This window comes from Chlorocebus sabaeus, chromosome 9 (genome assembly GCF_047675955.1).
Source record: "Chlorocebus sabaeus isolate Y175 chromosome 9, mChlSab1.0.hap1, whole genome shotgun sequence".
Taxonomy (NCBI): Eukaryota; Metazoa; Chordata; class Mammalia; order Primates; family Cercopithecidae; genus Chlorocebus; species Chlorocebus sabaeus.
The window spans coordinates 77,027,827-77,052,292 of NC_132912.1; the positions used below are offsets into that span (position 1 = coordinate 77,027,827).

Here is a 24,466-nt window from a genome sequence, read left to right on the forward strand (position 1 = left end):
TGGGCATGAGTGGGAAGGTGAGTGGATTTCAGAACAGCAGTAAATGTTTAGAAAAGATGTTTCTAAGGATGGGAAAGGGAGCTGTCTAGGGAAGAACTGGGACAGACTATGACCAATGGTGCTTTCACCAGTTCTGGGTGCTGGTGCAAGGGCTATAATGAAAGGTCTAGGACAATGAAACAAGAATGAAAAGTCTAGGACAATGAAACAAGAGAAGTATGGATGTGATGTACTGCTGTCCATAAAAGGCAGAATGACAGAGCATGACTAGAAAATGGCTGAGCCAGGACCTGGGTTCCTCAGCCCCTCTTTGCAGGTAGATGAGGAATCTGTTGAGGTCCCACCAAAAGAATAAAAGGTGACGCTTTTGAGAAGTGGGGGTGTCTCTTCCACTTGCTCTTCCTCCCTTCCTCCTGGTGGGATGGCAGGGAGCAGAGCGCCCTTGGACGCTATGTGTTGAAGATGGGTAGAATCTGAGTTTTCAAATATTAATAGTTGCATGGGGAGAACTTCTTGATGAAATGAGCACCTAACCAGGACTTTTATGTGAAAAAGAAATGGATTTCTATAGCTCTTCAGTCATTGCATTATTGTTACATACTACGATCACAGTGGCTTAGCCTACCCCAATATAAGAGGTTGCACTAATCTCTGTAATGAGAGAGCAAGGCCACAGCAGCAGTGGTTCCAGAATTAGGTAGGCACTGGTCATAGTACCATTAGCTGCCATCTGTGGCAGGGCTAATGCCTGGACTGGTCGTGACAGTACTACAATGATTGAGAAATGGAGAAGGGGATCACATTTTAAGCAACTGTGGTTGAGATATCCTCGGGGAAGTATTTTGGAAGGAAATGAAGGGTAGGAAGGATTGATGTTCTCATGCAGCAGACTGAGGCAGAGCCAGAGGAATACTATTTTAAATTATTATTGTGATCCCTTGGCAAGTGAGTCTGTGTGAATTTGTTAGCTATCATCTGAATTCAGTCTACATGGCTTCAGCAGCAATCCTCTTCTACTTTCAATAGGCCAAGAAATCAGATAAATGAACTTGTTAGAAATAGGCACAATATTTCAAGTAAATATATTCTGAGTGGGAGGCCAATGAATAAAATGCAAAAAATAACATGCATAAATTTCAGTAGGAAAACTCTATAAACAAAGATGTTTGATGTTTTATTTTGCTTACTTTGTTTCCTTTGCCAAGAGTGTATCTAATGCCTCATACAGTACCTGGCACAAAACAGATGCTCAAAAATACTTATTAAAAGAATTAATAAGCCAGGCACCGTGGCTCATGTCTTTAATCCCAGCACTTTGGGAAGTTTAGGTGGGAGGACTGCTTGAACCCAGGAGCTCCAGACCAGCCTGGGCAACACAGCAAGACCCCATCTCTAACCCCACCATAAAAAATTAATTTTTTTAAAAAAAGAACGAATGAACTGGGTTAACTTAACAAGTGAGATTATAATTCCCATTTTTTCTAATTATTTGGTAATAAACTTCTCTTGAAAGTGGTCACAATGAAATGGCAATCATCTTCACTTCTGGAGCACTTTACCTACTATATTTTTTGTGACTAAAGAAATGTGATGAATATTTTCATTTAAAATAAATATATATAAATAAAATAATCCTCAAATGGAATCTTAAAATCATTTAAATATCAAAAGAAATCAATTTTCCAAGGAAATATACTCTTATAATTAGGCAAGTTCTTTTGAAGAATATGGAGTCATCTGCGACATAAAGTCATAGTACTTAAATTACATTCTGATTTATATAGTGCATGGATCAGATTATCCTACTTAACAAGCTAGCACTTGCTTTATTATTACTCAAATCCATAAGGCTTTTATAAAGACTTAGCATTTCAGAAATCCAGACGGTCATGTGATAGAGTTCTCAGCTTCACCCTCTCAAAGGAATTAGAGGATATTTAAAGCTGGAGTGAATACTGTAAAATGAACATACTCCTAGGCTAAATTTACTATCAAGAAAACCATGCTTCATTTAATAGGTATGCATTTACCTACCCTAATCCAAATGAAGAGCTAGCTTCATTTCATGATCACTTAACATTTTCAACAAAAGAAGATTCTATGATTTCCATTCTTATAGAAAACTTTTATGAAATTGATTTAGATTCCAGGACGAACAAATAAAGCAAACAAAAAGTAAGCTGCAATTGTAAAATGATCCTCATGATTTCCATCACAGAAACTGAGAGCAATACATAGGCCCCAAGTATACAGGGAAATATGGTATGGTTGGAGGTGCACTGCTGTAGATTTATAGGAGCCATAGATAATAGCGGTAATGCCATATTAACTTCAAAGTATTTTTCTTAAATGATACCTTTATATAACTTGTTATGCTATGACCAGTGAGATATTATGATAGCAATGATAATGTTAAATGTTATAATTGTAATAATTTACACTGGTATGATAAAAAGAAAAAATTAATGTGATATATTAATTTGAAAAACATTACTTAGGGCCTACTACAAACAAAGCCTTTGACATGAGATAGTCATAAACCTTGATGTCAAGGTTTTCCTACACCCACAAAGCTTTCATGGGGGGATTAGTATAACATAGAAGGATAAGAATAGGTGATTACCAGCACAATGTCTGATTCAACATATATATACTAGTATTTTATTACATATTACATTACATATTATTCACTGCCTTGTATGAATAAAATTTCTTTACTTCCAAAAGAAAGCCTTTCCTAATTACCCCGACTCCCTCCAAAGATCATATATAATCTCTATATACTGTACTTTTCCTTTGTAACATATCCATATGGTTGGTTTATGTAACAACCACCCCTGCCATTTGACTGTAACAACAAATTGGGATCAAAAGTGCCTTGTTCATCTACATATTCTCAGTACCTAGCACCCTGTGCCTGGAAAGCAAGCCCAGAGGATGGCTTCCACTTCTTACATTTTAAGGTCTGAATTGATACACGATCCCAGCAAGTAACTCTGAACTGCAAGCAGCAGTTTATCACATACAAAACAGTCTATTTTTTCAAAGTTAACAGAGATTAAACAACTCTTCAAACTCTCTTAATTACAGACTCTTTGAATCATAAAGCTATTCATGCTGGTCTTTAAGAAAAAATGAAAAAATCACACATGCCTAATGATTCACTTAAAACCATACTAAGTAAATCCAGAGCATAACATGTTAAAATATGCTGCACTGGGAAAAAAAAAAAAAATCTCTGCTGAGTCTAAAAAGAAATAAACACTGCTGAATTTCAGACCACCCAATGAGAACTTTATTTTCTGACCATTACTTGTTACCCACTCCAGTCAATTCACCCCAAACATTCATTCTACACCACATTTCAGAGACAACAGAGAGATCCTCTGATACAGATTTCTTCAGAGACAGTATGAGTTGAAAAAATCTATTCCTGATTCATTAACTTATCCAATAATCTGGTTACTTCATAATGATTCCCTCCCTCCGCACCCCCCCATTAAAAACAAAGAGGAACAAAATGTGAGAAATCAAATAGAAAAGCTCCCTGTTTTATCCAACCCAGATGGCTTGGTTATGGGATTTTTCTCAGAGCTGTGCCAAGTTAGAAGCATGGTTGAAAAAAAAGCTATTTGAAGTTAAATCCAAAGCGACTAGAGACTGTGGCTGAAAATAGTGTTTTTTTTTTTTTTTTTTTAAAAGATGGGGCATGTGTTGGGGGTGAGTATGTTAGCTTAGGATTGGTTTGAGCTCCCTCAACTTTGGGGTACTTCTTCCCCCACGCCCATCTAAGTAGGTTTTAACTGTCAGCGCCTCCCCAGTACTCCAATGACTGGGAGTTCTACTTTCAGATGCAGAACTGGCAGCAACATTGTTTACCTGCAGTTTCTAATTATCACTGCCAAAGACCTCACAGAATATCCTGTTGCTCTGAAGGAGAAAGCCTCACATTATATAAATGTATTTGGTGTTACAGTAAGTTAAAATGGGGCAGACTGTATGATACCTCTGTCTCAATATTGCACTGGTCTTCCCCAGTGCTCTTGAATCACAGAAGCCCTATATATCTCAACCCTGACCTCAGCAGAGTCTAAGAAACTTGAGAGATGGGAAAGTACAGATATGTTTAAAAATTAGATGATAATTAATTTAAAAGAAGTGTTGAAGATGCAAAAATCAGGAACTGCTTAAGGGAACTGTTCCCAGGAGCAGAATTTAGGAAGGAATGACTTCTCAGTCCCAAAATAACTCTCTCCATCCACACTGGCTGAGAATTCACACTTCACTTTTTATATTATTTAAAGTTCTATTGATTTATTTGGGATAATAAGCATTTGTAAGAGACACAGTTTCCTTTTAACAGGACCACACAGAATTTCTCAGGATTTTAGTATGGGAAAATAGACTATTCAAATATAGACTGGGCTACACAGCCATCCTACTGGTTATCTTAGTTCCCATCCCAAACTGTCATCCTACTTCCTTCTTTCTCTTGGTCTTGGTCCCACTTCTTAGGCACCTAGGCCGTATCTAACTTCACATAGTCGACTCCATCTGGATCCTTCCACAAGGGACCTTAACCTAGCCACCAAAAGAAATGCTTCATTCTCTAGGTGTCTGGCAAGGCTATGGCTGACTTAGTAAATGAAAAATTCCATTCTCTAGGGAAGATAACACTCCCTATACACTACTGTTGCTTTATAGTAGATTTGACAGCATAGTTTAAACCTACAGTAAATATTTAAATGTCAAGAACTGGCCCTTATAATAGTAGGACCACATGGTCTTCCTGAGAAAGCAAAGACTGATAGAAAAAAAACTCCAGGGGCTGGACGCCATGGCTCACGCCTGTAGTCCCAGTACTTTGGGAGGCCGAGGTGGGCGAATCACGAGGTCAGGAGATTGAGACCATCCTGGCTAACATGGTGAAACCCTGTCTCTACTAAAAATACAACAAATTAGCCGGGCGTGGTGGCGGGCGCTTGAAGGCCCAGCTACTTGGGAGGCAGAGGCTGAGGCAGGAGAATGGTGTGAACCCAGGAGGTGGAGCTTGCAGTGAGCCGAGATCACACCACTGCGCTCCAGCCTGGGCAACAGAGCGAGACTCCATCTCAAAACAAACAAAAAACCAAAACAACAACAACAACAACAAAAAAACAAAAACAAAAAGAAAAAAAACTCCGGGAAGACAAAATCTCCATCATGACTGAGAACAAACCTGTGTTATCAACTTACTTCTCTTCAAAGGTATGTGCAATCAACCACACAGAAAGAAAGTTCACATTTAGATGAGTGGGAGATAGGGGGAGGGCAGCAAATAACGGAGCACAGAATACGGGATACATGAGTAAAGAGGGGCTGCCTGAGTGCCACGGTGGAGGCCCTAAGGAAACAGAGGTGTACAGAGGCTGCAGAGAACTATGAAAGAAGGGTGGGTGATTATAAAGGGAAACTTCACTGACAGAGATATTTGGTCTAGAGCTAGCCACAAAAAATGGAAACTAGGAGGCAGTCCTACTTAATAGCCTTATTCCCCTAATTGTATCTTATAGTTAATTTTGCTAAAATATTATTTTTCTATAATATATTCCAAGTTGTTAATCAATCAATTTACATAAGATGTTTCTAAAATCAACTATTTGCTTACATAAACATATATGTTTTTAAAAGCACACAGCCTAGTGAACGTGTGGTGAAGGGCTGCCCGAGTGCCACAATAAAATAAGATACTGCTTAATGAGTGGTTTTCAACTTGGCTGTGGATAGGAATCACATGGTGATTACAAAGAGATTATATAGATTCTGAGTCCTCATCATCACAAGGTGCAGACAGAGGGCAGATAGATGTTTAAAAGACAAGCTCCACCAGTGGTTTTGATGTGTAACCAGAGTTGAGGACATGCACAGAATCTTCACGATGTGAACTGTAATCTACAGACTAGCAGCACTGGCATCACCTGGAAGCCTGTTGGAAATGCAGAATCTCAAGCCCAGGCCAGAACTATTAAATCAGAATCTGCATTTTAGCAGAATCCCAGGGGATTGGCATGATCATTAAATTTTGAGAAGCACTGCAGTGAGAGGCTGCGCTGTGCATGTTCTGACAGTATCAACTAGAGGAAGGTAGTGCCATTTCCGAAGAGAATGTAAGAGCCTCGGGTTTAAAGAAAAGACGAACTCGGTATTGTGAGATAATTTGTTCAGTGTAAACATTTAAAAGGTACCCTTACTTTCGTAATACTGTTTGGGCACATCATCATTTAAAAGAAAAATACCAATAAGCTAAAAAAAAAAAAAAAAAAAAAGGAGCTGAGCCTTTAGCATACTTCTCAAGGCACTGTTCATAGCTATCAGTTGAGTAGATAAAATAATTTTAAAAGATACAATTTAAAAACTCTATTCTTATAGCAGAGAGAAATTTTTTTTTTTTTTTTGATACAGGGTCTTGCTCTGTCACTCAGGCTAGAGTGCAGCAGCACAATCATAGCTCACAGCAGCATGGAACTCTTGGGCTCAAGCGGTCTTCCTCCCTCAGCCTCCTGAGTAGCTGGGACTACAGGCACATGCCATCACATCCAGCTAATTTTTCCTTATTTTTTATTTTCTGTAGAGACAGAGTCTTGCTATGTTGCCCAGGCTAGTCTCAAACTCCTGGGTTTAAGCAATCCTCCTACCTCAGCCTCACAAAGTGCTGGAATTATAGGCATGAGTTGCCACACAGTCAAGAGAAAAAATTTAAGGTAAATATTTGTATAATACATTTCAATGCATTTTAATTTTTTTATAGTTTTTCAAAAAATCTTTATCATTTTACAGTTCTATTACGTATCGGGTGCTTTTAAAGTTATGACGTTTTGGAGAGTGATTTTATTTCATGTATTTAGCTACAATCTTCAGGAATAGCTCTGGCTTTTATATTTTTAGGAGGACCTTTCACGGTGTGATGGCAATCTGGTTGACAATCTGATTATTACAGCTGTAGTTGGTAAAGCACTATATTTTTAAAATTACATAATGGAAAGATGATGTACATGTCTGGGTATTCCAAAGACAGATCCTAGTATTGTGTGAAAGAGGAAACATCATTGCATAAATAATATAACCTTCAGCTGAAAAGGAAAAAATAGGTCTATCTGATGTTATTAGAAAACACTCTTTTTAATTTGTTTAGAGGCAGGATCTCACTCTGTCCCCCAGGCTGGAGTGCAGTGGCATAATTCGAGCTCACTGCAGCCTCAGCCTCCTGGGCTCAGGTGATTCTCTTGTCTTAGTCTCCCAAGCAGCTGGCACTATAGGCACATGTCTCTATGCCCGGCTATTTTTATTTTTTTTGTAGAGATAGGGTCTTGCTATGTTACCCAGGCTGGTCTGCTGTGCTCAGGTGATCCTTCTGCCTTGGACTCCAAAAGTGCTGGGATTACAGGCATGAGCCATTATGCCTGGCCCATTTTTTAATAAAAATTATAGGTAGTTTAATATTTTCTGTGTCACTTAAATTTAGTATTGCTTGATTAAACTCTTTTCTTGTTTTTCAGTTTTTTTCAGTCCTTTTCTACCTTACCCTGTATCTTAGTTATTTCAAGTGTTTATTTTATTAAACTTATTCAAAGAAACTCCTAGATACACTAATTTACCTGATTGTTTTTATTGTTTGCTTTTATATTGCTTTATTCATCCTACATTTCTTACAGATTCTTTTAATTTTGATTTTTCTTCCTTCCTTTTCAAAATAGTCTTTAAAAGCTATCATAGCTGGATGCAGTGGCTCACACCTGTAATCCCAGCACTCTCAGAAGCTGAAGTGGGATGGATGGTCACTTAAGTCTAGGAGTTTGAAACCAGCCGAGGCAACATAGTGAGACCCCCGTCTCTAGAAAAAAATAAAAAATTAGCTGGGCGTGGTGGCACACCTCTGGAGTCCCAGCTACTGAGGAGGCTGAAGTTGGAGGATAGCTGAAGCCCAGAGCGTTGAGGCTGTGGTGAGCTTTGATCACACCACTGCACTCCAGCCTGGGTGACAAAGCAATACCACCCCCCCCTCAGAAAAAACAACAACAACAACAAAAACTCAGCTATTATAGTAAAGCATATAAATTATGATATATATTACTATCATTTCACTTTTTAATAATTTATTACTACATTGTTGATTTCTCTTATAGTCAATGATTATTTCTCCTCTGTGGAAATTACTGGTATTTTCTTCAAAGTAGTGAGCTTATGTTTTCTGAAAAAGGGAAGGCAAACACTGGCTGCCTCTGAATTCAGGTCTCCCTGCAGTGAGGGTGATACCAGTTGAGTTTGCTGGTTATTGTAGCTTTTATGGTTTTAAACTATTCCATCACTAGGGATTAGGGTGGGGGTGGCTAGGCCTCCCTCCAACTTACTTCTTAGCAGCATTTCCTTTAATGGAAACAACTGTTTCGGTCCGGTTTAAAAAATCCATTTCCATTGGCACTACAGTTGGTAACATTCTTCCTAGATTTTAGCAAAAGCCTGATTGCGTAGCCTCTTAGGTTTAAGAATTACTGTGAGAATTTCTTTTTCTATGTGTATGTTTTCCAAAGCATTTTCATTGGAAGCTAAAAGAGGACAGGCAGCTGTGAGTTGGCTAGCTACATCCTAGTGTGAACACTGTGGAAATGCTTTCAATTTACTTCAGAAGGGTCAAGGGTTCCTTGAATTCACATTCTAAAATTTTGGATGAAACTCTGTTAGGCATTTATTTTAAATCCTCCTATTACATAATCTCATTCAAATTTAATACTTACTTTCCTAAAGTTAGATCTGTTGTAATAATCCCAAGGTGATCATAAAGAAATTGTTTTTAGAAAACACAATGAAGGGCCTGGTGTGGTGGCTCAGGCCTGTAATCCCAGCACTTTGGGAGTCTGAGGTGGGCAGATCACTTGAGGTGAGGAGTTTGAGATCAGCCTTGCCAACATGGTGAAACCCCATCTCTACTAAGAATATAAAATTGACTGGGTGCGGTGGCTCAGCCTGTAATCCCAACACTTTGGGAGGCCGAGGTGGGTGGATCACCTGAGGTCAGACGTTCAAGACCAGCCTGGCCAACATGGTGAAACTTCGTCTCTACTAAAAATACAAAAATTAGCTGGGTGTGGTGGCTCACGCCTGTAATCCCAGCTACTCGGGAGGCTGAGGCAGGAGAATCGCTTGAAACCAGGAATTGGAGGGTGCAGTGAGCTGAGATCACACCACTGCACTCTAGCCTGGGCGACAGAGTGAGACTCCATTTCACGGGGGAAAAAAAAAAAAAAAGAAAAGAATATAAAATTATCCAGGCATGGTGGCGGGTGCCTGTAAACCCAGCTACTTGGGAGGTTGAGGCAGGATAACTGCTTGAACCAGGGAGACGGAGGTTGCAGTGAGCTGAGATGCGCCATTGCACTCTAGCCTGAGTGACAGAGCGAGACTCCATCTCCAAAAAAAAAAAAAAAAAAAAAAAAAAAACATAATGAAGAATATAAAACACTTGATGATTATAACAGTACCAGTTACTTTACCAGTGAAGTGATATGCTGTATATATTATATATAAAATAGTAAACGTATGAAAAATTAGGTTTATAAAGAAATAATAACCTAATTTAAGTGAGCACACATGAATTCAGTGTATGTCAGCTAAAATTAAATGTTAAAGTTATTTTCAAGCATTGAAAAAACAATAGTATATATTACTTTATTTTTATTTTTATGTTTCGAGATAGGGTCTTGCTCTCTTGCCCGTGGTGGAGTACAGTGGCATGATCTTGGGCTCACTGCAGCCTTGAACTGCTACACTTGAGTGATCCTCCCACATCAACCTCTCGAGTGGCTGGGACTACAGGCATGTACCATCACACCTGGCTAATTTTTGTATCCTTTTGGTAGAGACGGGGTTTCACCATGTTTTCCTAGGTGGTCTCAAACTCCTGGACTCAAGCAATTGATCCACCCACCTCGGCCTCCCAAAGTGCTGAGATATAGGTGTGAGCTACCATACCCGGCCATATATTACTTTAAATCTATTTTCTAAGTGAACACATTTAAAAACCAATGTTAATGGTATAATAAGTCTTACTTAATATCATAGAGTAACTTGGCTGGGCACGGTGGCCCAAGCCTGTAATCCCAGCACTTCGGGAGGCCGAGGCAGGTGGATCATGAGGTCAGGGGTTTGAGACCAGCCTTGCCAATATGGTGAAACCCTGTCTCTACAAAAAATATAAAAATTAGCTGGGCGTGGTGGCGGGTGCCTGTAATCCCAGCTACTCGGGAGGCTAAGGAGAATCACTTGAACCTGGGAGGTGGAAGTTGCAGTGAGCTGAGATTGTGCCACTGCACTCCAGCCTGGGTGACAGAGCAAGACTCTGTCTCTAAATAAATAAATACATATCGTAGAGTAAGTCAACTGCAAGTATCCCACTCACAAGTCAATTTGGAAATTTGGGTAAAGATGGTAAACTGAATATACATATTCAGTTCCACTCCCTCTACAAATATTAAAACAACAGTAAAGTGATTTTTAAAGACGGCATAAGCTCAGAAGAATATAGAAGAGAACATAAGAATTTTGGAGCCATGAAGGAAATGGATAAGTAGTAACTGAGTTAGGAGACCTGAGAAAACTGAGCAGCAAGCTGGCAGGGGGAAAAACTGAGAAGCAACCTAACTCTACACTACAGAGCTTGCCAAAAAAAAAATGGTGGCAAAATTCCTGGTCAAAAGGGGTAAAGAGGCTGGGTGCAATGGTTCATGCCTAATAATCCTGGCAATTTCTGAGGCCCAGGTGGATGGATAGCTTGGACCCAGGAGCTCAAGAACAGCTTGGGCAACATAGCAAGATCTCATCTTTACTTAAAAGAAAAAAAAAGGTAAAAAAACCAAAAGAAATATAGCCAGATACGGTGCCATGTGCCTGTAGTTGCAGCTACGGGGGAAGCCAAGGAGGGAGGATCGCATAAGCCCAGGAGTTGGAGCTTGCAGTGAGCTACGATGGCACCACTGCACTCCATCCTGGGCAACAGAGTAAGACCCTGTCTAACAAAACAAAAAGGACGGGGGTACCAAAGGTAGGAAGGATGGCTGTACATCTGCTTAAGGAGAAGGGAGACCCCAAGATACCTTCTCACTCCAGAAGCCTGTCAATGTCCCTTCTTCCCCAGGGAAACCCTTATGTTTATTCTCTGGAAAGGGTGAATCAGGGGGTTTCTGGATTTGCAAATCTCTAGCACAACTGAGAGTGGGGCTAATAGGGATCTAGTAAAAGTTTATAAACTGAATGTTGAGCACCCCCAAGTCTTATTCTCCCAGTAGGATACTGGTAACCAAGTACCTTTCATAATGGAAGAGTCTTCTCTGAAGAATCTGACTGGCACAAGAGAAAATACCTAAAGATATAGACATTGATAACTTTCCAAGAAATGGTTGTTATAGGTTGAATGGTGTTCCCAAAACAGATGTGTTAAGGTCCACTCTAGACTGAATTAGGTCTTCTCAAAATTCACAGGTTGAAGTCCTAACTTCAAATGTGTCTATATTTGGAGTTAGGGCCTTTATGGTGGTAATTAAGGTTAAATGAGGTCACACTGTGAAGCTCTACTGTAGGGCTGGTGTCCTTACATGAAAAGGAAAAAGAGGAATATTTCTCGCCATGTGCACACATCAGAAAGACCATGTGATGACATATGGGAGGGTGGCTGCCTTACAAGCCAGGAAAAGAGCCCTCACAGGAAACCAACCCTGGCAGCAACTTGATGTTGGCCTTCCAGTCTCCAGAACTGTGAGAAAATAATTCCTGTTGTTCCAGTCAATCAGTCCATGGTTTTTGTTATGGTAACATAAGCTGACTAACACACAGTCCTAAACCCCAATCCCTCAGAATGTGACCTTATTTGGAAATAGGGTAATTGAAGATGTAGTTAAATGAAGTTATGTGACTGGTGTCTTTTTAAGATGAAGAGACAAAACAGACACACAGAGACATGAGGGGCGAGTCCTATGTGACGATGGAGGTAGACTGTGGAGGTAGACTGAAGTGCTGGCAACAATCAGCAGCTAGGAATTCACAAGGAATGATTCTCCTCAACAGGTTTCTGAGGGAGTGTGGCCCTGTCAATATCTTATGAAATTAATGACTTCGAGCCTCCAGAAATTGTGAGACAATACATTTCTGTTGTTTTAATCCACACTGCTTGTGGTACGTCCTTATGGCAGCCATAGGAACATATACGACCACGTCTAGTCAGATCACTCTACAGTGAAGATCACATTCAACAAGCCCTTTCATGGGCACAGGCAGATTTTCATTATTATCCTAAAAACTGAGCAGAGAACCAGAGATCATCCAACATTTGAGGAAATTATACATGAAAAACAGAGGCTGAAACAAACGTAAAACGAATTCAAAGGAAAGACTATGTAGAAAGAAGAAAATGTCCGGCTGGGTGCAGTGGCTCAAGCCTGTAATTCCAGCACTTTGGGAGGCCGAGACAGGCGGATTACCTGAGGTCAGTAGTTAAAGACCAGCCTGACCAACATGGAGAAATCCCATCTCTACTGAAAATACAAAATTAGCTGGGTGTGGTGGCACATCCCTGTAATCCCAGTTACTTGGGAGGCTGAAACAGGAGAATAGCTTGAACCCTGGAGGCAGAGGTGGCGGTGAGCCGAGATTGCACTATTGCACTCCAGCCTGGGCAACAAGAGCAAAACTCCACCTCAATAAATAAATAAATAAATAAATAAATAAATAAATAAATAAATAAGAACATGTCCAAAAAACTGTCAGTCATATTCTCAGGAATTAAGCACATAGGTGCAGAAATTAAAAGATCAACTGAAGAGTTAGAAGGCAAAACTGAGAAACTCAATCAGAAAGTAGAACAAAAAGAGACAGGAAAGAGAAGGGAAAAGATTAAAAAAAAATTGGAGAATCAGTCCAAGTGCCTTATAAATGAATAAAAAGAATTCCAGACAGAACAACAGTGAAAATGGAGTACAGAACAGTATTAAAGAGATAATTTTAACCAAATTTCTCAGAGATGAAGCAAAAAGGATTCCCACATTAAAAGGGACTACTGACGATTTAGCAAAATTGATTATAACGGATTCATGCACCAAAGCACATCATCATGAAATTTTAAAACAACAGGAAGACACAAAATATTCTGCAAGCTTCCTGAATGGGGAGAAAAACAGGTAAGAATCATAATGGCTTCAGCCTTCTCAACAGCAATACCAGAAGTTAAAGACAATGAAGAAATGCTCCCAAAATTCTGAAAGAAAATGATTTCCAACCTAGCATCTCAAGCAACTGACCTCTTGGGGGCCAGGTGCGGTGGCTAACGCCTGTAATCCCAGCACTTTGGGAGGCTGAGGCAGGCAGATCACGAGGTCAGGAGTTCAAGACCAGACTGGCCAATATGGTGAAACCTCATCTCTACTAAAAATACAAAATTAGCCACGCATGGTGGCACATGCCTGTAATCTCAGCTACTTGGGAGGCTGAGGCAGAAGAATTGCTTGAATTCGGGAGGCAGAGGTTGCAGTGAGCCAAGTTACCCACTGCACTCTAGCCTGGGCAACAGAGTGAGACTCTCAGAAAAAAAAAAAAAAAGAAATTGACTCTCATTATAGACTTCTCAGGAAGGATGCATTTTATCAAAATGAAGAAATTAAGTAATTAAGAAATCAGAGAATCCAAAACAAGAACCAATCTGGAATCACTGAGAAGAAGTGCACAGAACTCTAGGAAAGTGTGGGTCTGGATACACAGTAAGAACAGAGAATACCACACAAATGAAACAAGATAGCGAATAACACCAGAGTGAAGAATGGCAATGGCAGGACACTACAGAGATCAGCTGTGAATAGTGTTTACATAATGAAAATGATTGTATGACAGGTACTATTATGTTTAAGGTACTGATATAAATGCTTTATGTGCATTCATATAATATAATGAAATAATATATTCATTATTTACTACTACTAACTGATTAGAAAATTGAGGCACAGAAAGGTCAAATAACTTGTCCAAAGGTACAGCTAGTAATGGGTAGGGCTAGGATGAAACCTAGGGAGCCTGTTTCCAGACATTGTGCACTTTAGCTCTACATTCGATTGCTTCTAATTTTGTCTAAATAATATAAATATTGAATATTGAGCTAACCAAATTATACTGCAATGATTCTGGGAAGCTATAAGAACAGAGAAATATGCATGTGTATAGTGGCATTGGGTAACTGCTAAATCATCTTTCATAGAAGGAAGTCAACTCATGACGTCCATCTGAAAAATTAAGAAACAGCAGAGTAAGCATGTTATTTGGAATATGGCAATAAATGCTAAAAGATTCAGATAAAAGAGTTTGAAGTAATTGCCTCTAGAGAGTTAGACATAGGGACGGGAGCCTGGGGAACTATCGTTTTCCATAATAAGTCTTGTAACTAATTGACTTTTTACATTATAAGTAAATACTGCTTTGATAAAAATAAAAACTAAATTAGAATAGAAAATACACAGACAAGCAAGCAGCCTGACAAAACGAATTTTCAGTAAAAATCCCATCATAATTAGTAGACTAATCTTTAAACTTTCTAAATTATTAAAACCCTTAAATGAAATGAATACTTTTTATCAAAAATACCAAAGATACCTAGGAAACACTTCTTGAGAACAAATAAAAGTTCTTTAGTATGTTTTTCCCCTTCTATTTCCACTCTAAAGTTAGTAGACAACATCAGATTTCATTATCAATAAGATCTGCAGAACTGGCATATTTGTTCTATATTTGTGGTAAATTTGTTCATTTTCATATCACCTAAATAGTCGAAAATTAGGTCACTTTCAAAAACCAAGTCAGCAGACTTTTAGAGGGCCATTTCTAGGCCTTTTAAAGAGTAATCTCCCAGTTTTTCCTGTTCTTTGTTCTTGCTCACAGTAAATCTCAGAACCAAATGTCTGATTTTGATTTGTAAGTGCTGTTAGCCAATCTTTTCATTGCTGCTTTCTCCAGCATTCTTAGAATAAGAACACTGGTTTCCTAGAAAAGCTACAGCAATTACACATGACTTGGAAGTAAACACTCTATTTTCAAGTCATGAGATGGAATGAGCCTGAAAAAATTTGCAAAACCATACTAATTCTTCAGTAAGTTTACATTTCAATTACTGCAAGACTGAAAGTCTTTAAGTAGGCCATATCAGCCACACTATGCAGGAAATTATATCCTAGGAAAGCTCTGTTTTAAAAATAGGCAAAGGAAGAAAGGAAGGTTGCCAAAATACACAGTACTTTCCATTTGTTTTGATTTGAACACAGCATCTGTTTTATCAGGTGCAATCTACCATTTGCAGGCTTAAGGGGAATGGTAGTAGTTAGGGTGGGAAGTAAATTAACCGAAAATGTTTGCTTTCTGAAAATAATTTTGAAGTAGAGAGCAGTGGAATTTAGGTCATAACCAAATACCACAAAGAAACTAGGTTTTGGGATAAATGTTAAGACTGGACTGTATTTTCCCTAACCCAGCAGAATCAAAGCTGGTAAACTACATCAATCCACTTAAGAAATGTACACGCTATTAAGCACAATATTTGATATCTACTTAAAAGTCAACTGTACTGTTCTAAGTACAGGAATATAGCAATTAATAAAACAACAAAACACTTCCCCATGGAGTTCATTCTGGTGGGGGACACAAACATATACAAATAAAGAATATAACATCTGATACTAAAAGGTGCTATTAAAAACATAACAGGGCAATTTAAGAAGGTTAATTTTACTAAGAAAATACCATGTATAAAACAAAGCAAATTTGGATAGGATTATTGTATAGGAAAACTTTATGGACAGAGTTCTGATAAAACTGTTACGAGTTAGTTTAACAATGAGAACACATGGACACAGGGAGGGGAATATTACATACCGGGGCCTGTGGGAGGGTCGGGGGCAAGGAGAGGGAGAGCATTAGGACAAATACCTAATGCATGTGGGGTTTAAAACCTAGGTGACGGGTTGATGGGTGCAAACCACCATGGCACATGTATACCTATGTAACAGACCTGCATGTTCTGCACATGTATCCCAGAAGTTAAAATATAATTAAAAAAAAAAGTCAGTTTAAATCAGATGGCTAAGTTTAGGACTTAGCCTTGCACTGGGTGCAAGCAAATAATGTTCAAAATTTTTGTCAGAGTAAAACTAGATTGGAAATACTTAGAAGACTGTCAAGATTTAAGGGATTTTCTTTATTTTTTTTTTTTTCAAAGGAGGAACTTTACAGAATTTTCAAAAACTTGTATTTCATTTTGAACCTCTTTGTTCACACGTGATTTCAACGCTGGTGGGTCCTGCCCTGGTAAGCTGCCTGATTGTCTTTCTTGGAAAATATCTACATGGCTGTGGCCCCTGAACGTCCAGCTTTGAATTAATCAGGTGCACATTCACTGGCTGGTTGTGAAGCTTGTTTCAACTTTTACATGAAGCTAGAATCTTCACCTGTGTTTCCAAAGGTAGCATGGTAGAATAGAATGAATAAAATATTAGAAACAGAAGATCTCTGATCTGGTACCAATTCTGTCTTTACAATCCATGTGACTCCAGGTAAATTCGCTTCTCTAAGCCTGTAATACTGGAATATTTTCTATGCCTACTTCATAGGACTGCAGTAAGAATCAGGGAGATATTATTGGAGTAGGCAGAAAAATGCCCTCTCTCCCCTGAAGATGTCTGTGTCTTAATCTCCGGAAACTGTAAATATGTTAGGTTACACTGTAAAGGAGAAATAAGGTTGCAGATGAAATTAGGGTTGCTTATCGGCTGACCTTGAAATGGGAAGTTTATCCTGGATTAATCAGGTGGGCCCAATGTAATCACAAGAGTCCTTATAAGTGGAAAAGAAGGCAGAAGAGAGAGAACCAGAGAGATAGCAGCATGAAAAGGTCTCTGTCCAACATTGCTGGGTTTGAGGATGGAAGAATAAAGCCGTAAGCCAAGGGATGTGGGCAGCCTGTAGAAGCTGGAGGAGACAGGGAAACAGACTTTCCTCTAAACCCTCCAGAAGGTGCGAGGCTGTGAACTCATTTTAGGTTTCTGACCTCTAGGACTGTAAAAGAATAAATTTATGTTGTTCTAAGCCAATAAGAGTGTGATAATTTGTTTCAAAAAATTATCTTATCCAGGGTAGCAAATTAAAACAATAGATAAAAGTACTTTGAAACTGGTAGGAAATCATATAAATGGAAAATATTATTATTCCAAGGTGACATCTCAACTTAGTCTCTCTAGCAGCCTCCCCGGGATCCCACCACCCCACCCGAGGGTCTCACTCTGTCTGTCATCCAGGCTGGAGTGCAGTGGTGCAATCAGGACTCACTGCAGCCTGGACCTCCCAGGCTCAGGTGATCCTCCCACCTCAGCCTCCTGAGTGGCTGGAACTACAGGCACACACCACCACCATGCCCTGCTAATTTTTGTGTTTTTTGTAGATACGGGGTTTCACCATGTTGCCCAGGTTGGTCTCAAACTCCTGGGCTCAAGAGATCTGCCTGCTTCAGCCTCCTAAAGGGCTGGGATTACAGGTGTAAGCCACTGCACGAGGCCTCTCTAGCAGCCTTGATGGCAGGCAGTATGGTTGCTGGGAGGTCTTCAGAGATGATACATTTCCCTGTCAAAGGCAGTTGCCCTGTCCTTGTTTCAGTGCCTGACCATTTATTTTGCTTTTAGTTCTCATTTTATTTGTGAAGTAGAGTTGATTACCATGTAATTATCAAACCAGCTCTAGCCACCTGCCTTTCACCTCCCTTAGTTTCTCCTCAATTACTCATTATTCTGGTCTTCTCAAATGGATGGTTAAGAAAACCTTTTTTCAGGGTACTAGGCTTAATACCTGGGTGATGAAAGAGTCTGTACCACACACCCCCATTATACAAATTTACCTATATAACAACCTGCACAGACCCTAAACTTACAATCAAAGTTACATAAAAACAAATGCTTTTCAGAATCATAGTATTACTGCAAAATTATGTACAGATAATTCCAGCTTTATTAATGAGTATTCTCTAAAAACAACCGTGCAAAGCTGTATGCTCACTATGTAACTAAATATACACATATACATATATCTCAATACGTATCATGTTTATAGTTTTCTCATCAGTTTGAATGCAATGGATTCTCTTCCATGGCTTAAATTATCTTCGCACTTGATCTTAGCCAAAATGCCAAGAAGCAATTAAATTATCTTTATGAAGTTGAATAAAAATTTCAGGGTTAGACCATCCTTACTAATCCCCAATTTACAAAATAACCTAGTAATGAAAATCTGAGTGTTGTATCAAGGGTAATAAGACACACAAATTCTTGTTTTTAAGTCTTTTTTTTGTTGTTTTTAAGTCTTTAAAAATTAATATTCACAAAGTTGAATTGATGCACAGCATTTATAAATGGATTAATCTTTCTGATTTTTATTTTATTATTATTGTATTTTTTTTTTTTGACACAGGGTTTCATTCTGTTGTCCAGGTTGGAGTGCAGTGGCGGGATCATGGCTCACTGCAGTCTCGGTTCCTGGGCTCAGGTGATTCTCCCACTTCAGCCTCTCCGGTAGCTGGGACTACAGACATGCGCCACCATACCCAGCTAATTTTTATATTTTTTGTAGAGACAGGGTTTCACCATGTTGGTCAGGCTGGTCTCAAACTCCTGGTCTCCAGTGATCCACCCGCCTTGGCCTCCTAAAGCTTTAGGATTACAGTTGTGAGCCACTGCACATGGCCAAACCTATTTTTTATTACAGTTTATTTACTATTTTTATATTTCTTATTGCTATCCCTTTACCTTTGACTTTTAGGGATGGTATTTCTGTGCCTGCTGACAATATCCTCAAGTTATTAGAGCTTCTCATCTAAACATTTTAAATTTGTGCTTAGCTTTTTTCCTAAAAAAAAAAAAAAAAAAAAGCAGATTTGGGAGAAAAGACGGGAGAATACCGTAAGCACAAATATATATACAATGCACACACACACAGCAGCACACCAAATTATTATATATCCTGGACTTCTGGAATGCTTTCTAGGTGAAGTGGGCCCAATGTTGAGAGACATAATAATCTGTACTTCAACTGTACATTGAATTAGACTAAAAAAAAAAGATCTAATTTAATAACAATATAAAAAAGATTCCAAATAGGGAAATGGTTCCCATTTATTAAGCACTGGTCAGAAGTAGATTCTTCAACTCATATTTTCATGGTGTTTGGAAATGATGGCCAACTCTTACTTTTATCTTCCAAAAGATAATTCCAATTAAAATATCACACAGTAAGGCAGTGTTGTCTATGGGATTTTACAAGGCTATAAAAGCACTACTATGTTACTGTAAGTATATTAATAATACAATAATGAAAACAATAGGCAAAAGTACATTATTTGACAGTAATTTCATGTCACTGAATATAGTAAAAAAAAATTTGGGAGTTGGGCACCATGGCTCATGCCTGTAATCCCAGCACTTTGAGAGGCTGAAGTAGGTGGATAACCTGGGGCCAGGAGTCCAAGACCAACCTGGGCAACATAGTTAAGACCCTGTCTCTATGAAAAATAATTAAAAAAAATTAGCTAGGCATGGTGTACAGGGCTGCAGTCCCAGCTACTCAGGAGGCTGAGGTGGGAGGATCCCTTGAGCCCATGAGGTCCAGGCTACAGTGAACTATGATGGTGCCACTGCATTCCAGTTTGGGTGATAACAGCAAGACCCTGTCTCAAAAAAAAACAAAACAAAAAAACAAAACAAAACAAAAAAATTCTGGGTTGTATTTCAGGGTCAGGGGCTTTTCTCATTTCTTTATTTCTAGTGATTAGTATTTCATTTTATAAAAGTATTAGTTGGCCGGGCACGGTGGCTCACGCCTGTAATCCCAGCACTTTGGGAGGCCGAGGCGGGTGGATCCAGACGAGGTCAGGAGATCCAGACCATTCTGGCTAACACGGTGAAACCCCATCTCTACTAAAAATACAAAAAAATTAGCCGGGCCTGGCGGCGGGTACCTGCAGTCCCACCTACTCGAGAGGCTGAGGCAAGAGAATGGCGTGAACTCGGGAGGCGGAGCTTCCAGTGAGCCGAGATCGTACCACTGCACTCCAGCCTGGGTGACAAAGCAAGACTCCGTCTCAAAAAAAAAAAAAAAAATTATTAGTCTATGACTTATTGGAAAAACAAAAGTGGTCTTGTACCACAGGCAGCTTGAGAAGCACTGTTAACAGACGCGCTGGCATCTAGAAACTAATATGTGCCAGCACTGTAAAACAACATGCAAAGTATTTACTCCAACTTATATTCAAATATGAACCTTCAAGCCATGTATACAATGAACTTAAATTACCAGGACTTAATATGGTTCCATCTCTTAAGATTAATTTCACCAATTCTAGGTCCAAAAGATACATATAATAAAAGGATAGAAAAATTTCAGAGCCCAACTACGTAACTTATTTACCTCTGCCAGATATATTCCACCATTTTGACTTGTATTAATATATACTTCACTTTAGAAGTTAGTTTTATATACAAGAGAAAAAAATAACTGTAAAAGTTTAATAAAATGAGTTAGTTATAAAAGTTTCAGAGTCTATCCCTTCCTCCCACCCCCAAAAAACCCTGAAAATATAAAGAATCATGATCTAATCCCTGATCATTTGACCAACTGGATGACAAGACTATCATCCAAGATTCCTTACAAAGAACCACAGCTATACATTCCAAAGAATCAAATGCAGGTGCTCAAACAAATCCTTGTATGTGAATGCTTATAGCAATACTATTCATAATAGCCAAAAGACAGAACAATTCATATGTCTGTCAACAGATGAATGGATAAGCAAAATGTCATATATCCATACAGTAGAATGTTACTCAGTCATAAAAAGGAATGTAAAACATTCGAAATAAAATACATACTAAGATATGTATGAACCTTAAAAACACGCGGAGTGAAAGAAGACAGACACAAAAGGTCACATATTATATGATTCTATTTGTATGAAATATCCAGGATATGTAAACACATACAGACAGCAGATTGGTGGTTGTCAGTGACTTGGGCACAGGGTTTTATTTGGAGTGATGAAAATATTTTGGAACTAGAGTTGTATTATATTGTATTATATATATGTATAATATTGTGAATGCATCAAATGCCTCTGAAATGGTTAATTTTATGTTATGTGAATGTCACCTCAATTTTAAAGAAAGAGTCATAGTTATTGATGTGCTGTTATCTCAGTATTGACTGCTTATCCTGTTGATTACCACCACCAATACAATATGCTTTTGCTATTCTCCAAAAATTCACTCCATCACACATACCAAACTATATCAGGATTTATAGGTGGGGAAGGCCACTTACTATTACATAGTATGAATAAAATGGGAAATGAGGAGAACTTCAGAAATGATAAAAAATAAATGTTAGTGACAGAAAAAGAAAATTAGGGAATAGGGAAGAGGAAACTAAAAGCAAAGAAATACTGAGGACTCATCACAAATCAGAACGAAACCATTACAAATGAAGTCTGACTCCAGAAGGAAAAAAGATGGCAGTTGTCAATGGTGATGGAGTATCTGCATCTTTATATAGATTAGAAAGTGATGAAATACCTAAAGAAGAAGAAAAAGGCTTTGGGGCCAGAGAGATATTCTCGATGTACCTATAAATTTATAAGGCAAAAAGTCCCACAACTCCCCTCCCCAAGTCAAACAAACAAAAGTTCTCCAACCCCTTATTACACGGGAATTTATAGACTAAATCAAGACCTATTCAGTTACTCATCTTGGGAACCATATACTTATTTTTATTGAAACTCTACTTTGGGGTTATCTTCAAAGATTTTTAAAAAGATTAGTTTTGTTACTTCACATTCATAACACCTTTTAACCCAAAACGTTACTCCAGCCGTTTCTAAGAGAATAGCAGTTTTTCAGTGTGTATCATTAAAATATTAAACTCAGATTAATCACTCATAAAACTATACTTACATATTCCTTCACGTTTTTTGTTTTCACAGCTTTGTATGAATAATATGCAGGATAAAGCATTCCAAACACCAGCCTAAAAGTAAAAAAAATGAGAATACTGTTCAAACACAACAATGCCCTGCAGAAAGGCTGATCCATTTTACATTCCTATACATTGCCGATCATCAGCACCATCGTTAGGGAAAAAAACAAAACAAAACAAAAAAACAACAACAGAAAAAACTTTTGCGAGCTAAACAGGAGAAAAACAATAACTTTATAGCTATTTTAATGTGCATTTCTCTTTTTTTTTTTTTTCTGAGACAGGGTCTCGCTGTCGCCCAGACTGGAGTGCAGTGGTGTGGTATCAGCTCACTGCAGCCTCCGTCTGCCAGGTTCAAGCGATTCTCATGCCTCAGCCTCCCGAGTAGCTGGGATTACAGGCGTGTGCTACCATGTCTGGCTAATTTTTGTATTTTCAGTAGAGACAGGGTTTCGCCATGTTGCCCAGGCTGTCTCAAACTCCTGAGCTCAAGCAATCTGCCTGCCTCAGCCTCCCAAAGTGCTGGGATTATAGGCACAAGCCACAGCACCCGGCCTAATGTGTGTTTCTGAATACCAGTAAATTTGAAATTTTTCAAGTGCTTACTGGCCTTTTGATGAGTATACGATAACTTTTTGTCTATTTGTTTTCTGTTGTTTTAAATGGCCATTTTTGGAGAATATTTTACAGAAAAGTTGGAAAGATAGTACAGATAGTTCCCATATACTCCATATCCAGTTTCCCCTATTATTAACATCTTATATTGGCATGGTACACTCATTGCAATTAATGTACCAGTGCTGATTTTTGTTTATGAATTAAACTTTATTTAGGTTTCCTTAGTTTTTACCTAGTCTCCTTTCTCTGTTCTAGGATAGCACATTACACTCAGCTGCTCTCTTAGCTTTTTTGGCTGTAAATTTCTCAGACTTTGTTTTTTTTCACCTTGACAGTTTTCAGGCGTGCTGGTCAAGTATGTTGTAGGATGCTTCTCTATTCATTCTAATCATGATTAGAGTGAGATATGGGTTTTCAGGAGGAAAACCAGAGAGGTCAAATGCAATTCTTATCACATTATATCAAGGACACAGTCTATCAACCTGACTTATCAGTGCTGTTAATCTTGACCACCACACTGAAGTAGGGCTTTGTCAGATTTTGCTGTTACTCTTTTTTGTTCACTTTTTAGTACTGTATTATTTGGAAAGAAGTCACCATAAAGAAGTTCCATTATTTGGAAAAAGTCACCCACTCATGCTTGAGTGGGGAGTTATTCTGTACACCTTGAGAGTGGAGTGTCTACATAAATTCCAGATAATTTAGTTGGAATTCTGCATGGGAGACTTGTGTATTCTTCCCCAGTATCAGTATGGATTAATGGATATTTATTTTATACACTGGGTTATAATCTAGTGTTACTCTATTTTGTTGCTCAAAGTTTTGGCCATTGGGAGATATTTCAGTTAGCTCCTGTGTCCCTTTGACATATCTCCATTGTTGTGAGGGTTTTTGAGTACCTTGTTACTTTTTGGTACTAAGTGATGCTCCAGGCTCATCTTGTATACAGTAGTCCCCTGTTATCTGTAATTTTGCTCTCTGCAGTCTCAGTTACCTGCCGTCAACTTCAGTTTGAAAATATCAACTGGAAAATTTTGGAAATAACTCATAGGTTTTCAATTGCATGCTATTCAGAGTACCATAATGAATTCATGCGTGATCTTGCTCTATTCTGCCGAGAATGCAAATCATCCCTTTGTTCAGTGTATCCATGCTGTATACATTACCTTCCCTGTAGTCGCTTATTCTTAGTAGCTGTTTTGGTTATCAGATAAAAAAAAAATATGGTATACATAGGCTTTGGTGCTATCCGTGGTTTCAGGCATCTACCAGGAATCTTGGAACATATTCCCCTCTGATAAAGGGGAATTCCTGCCCCGTTCCTGGAATCAGCCATTTCTACAAGGAGCCCCAGTTCCTTTTATTGGAGAACAGTATTTGAAACCAAGATCTGGGAGTTAAGTGTGCTCATTGCTACTGGAATGTTGTTGATTCTAGGTCCTTGTCTATTTTATATGTTAATCAATATTTTTGTAGGTTATTATCTTTTGATTTAATTTACGAATTTTGCAGAAATGCATGCATATTGTATTAGTGTGCTAGGGCTACCCTGACAAAATACCACAGACTGGGTGGCTTCAACAACAAAAATTTGCTTTCTCACAGTCCTGGAGGCTACAAGCCCAAGACCAAAATGTTGGCAGATTTGGTTTCTTCTGAGGCCTCTTTCCTTGGCTTGTAGCCTTCTAGCTGTGTCCTCACATAATGGCCCCTCAGTTTGTGTGTGTGGACTAATCTCTTCTTAGAAGGAAGCCAATCATACTGGATTAAGGCCTTTCCTAAA

The 24,466-nt window shown here is 38.7% G+C and overlaps 1 protein-coding gene across 2 annotated transcripts in view; it reads right to left on the reverse strand.

Annotated features, from left to right (window-relative positions):
* The window catches only part of REEP3 (receptor accessory protein 3), a 105,404-nt gene that overhangs the window by 38,192 nt on the left and 42,746 nt on the right, over window positions 1–24,466 (reverse strand). Inside the window, exon 2 of one of the 2 annotated variants that reach the window (XM_007963312.3) lies at window positions 22,044–22,116. The exons of the other annotated variant lie outside the window; for it this stretch is intronic. Coding sequence (XP_007961503.1) covers window positions 22,044–22,116 — 73 coding nt within the window. The remainder of the gene's footprint in view (window positions 1–22,043; window positions 22,117–24,466) is intronic. 2 annotated transcript variants of the gene reach the window in all.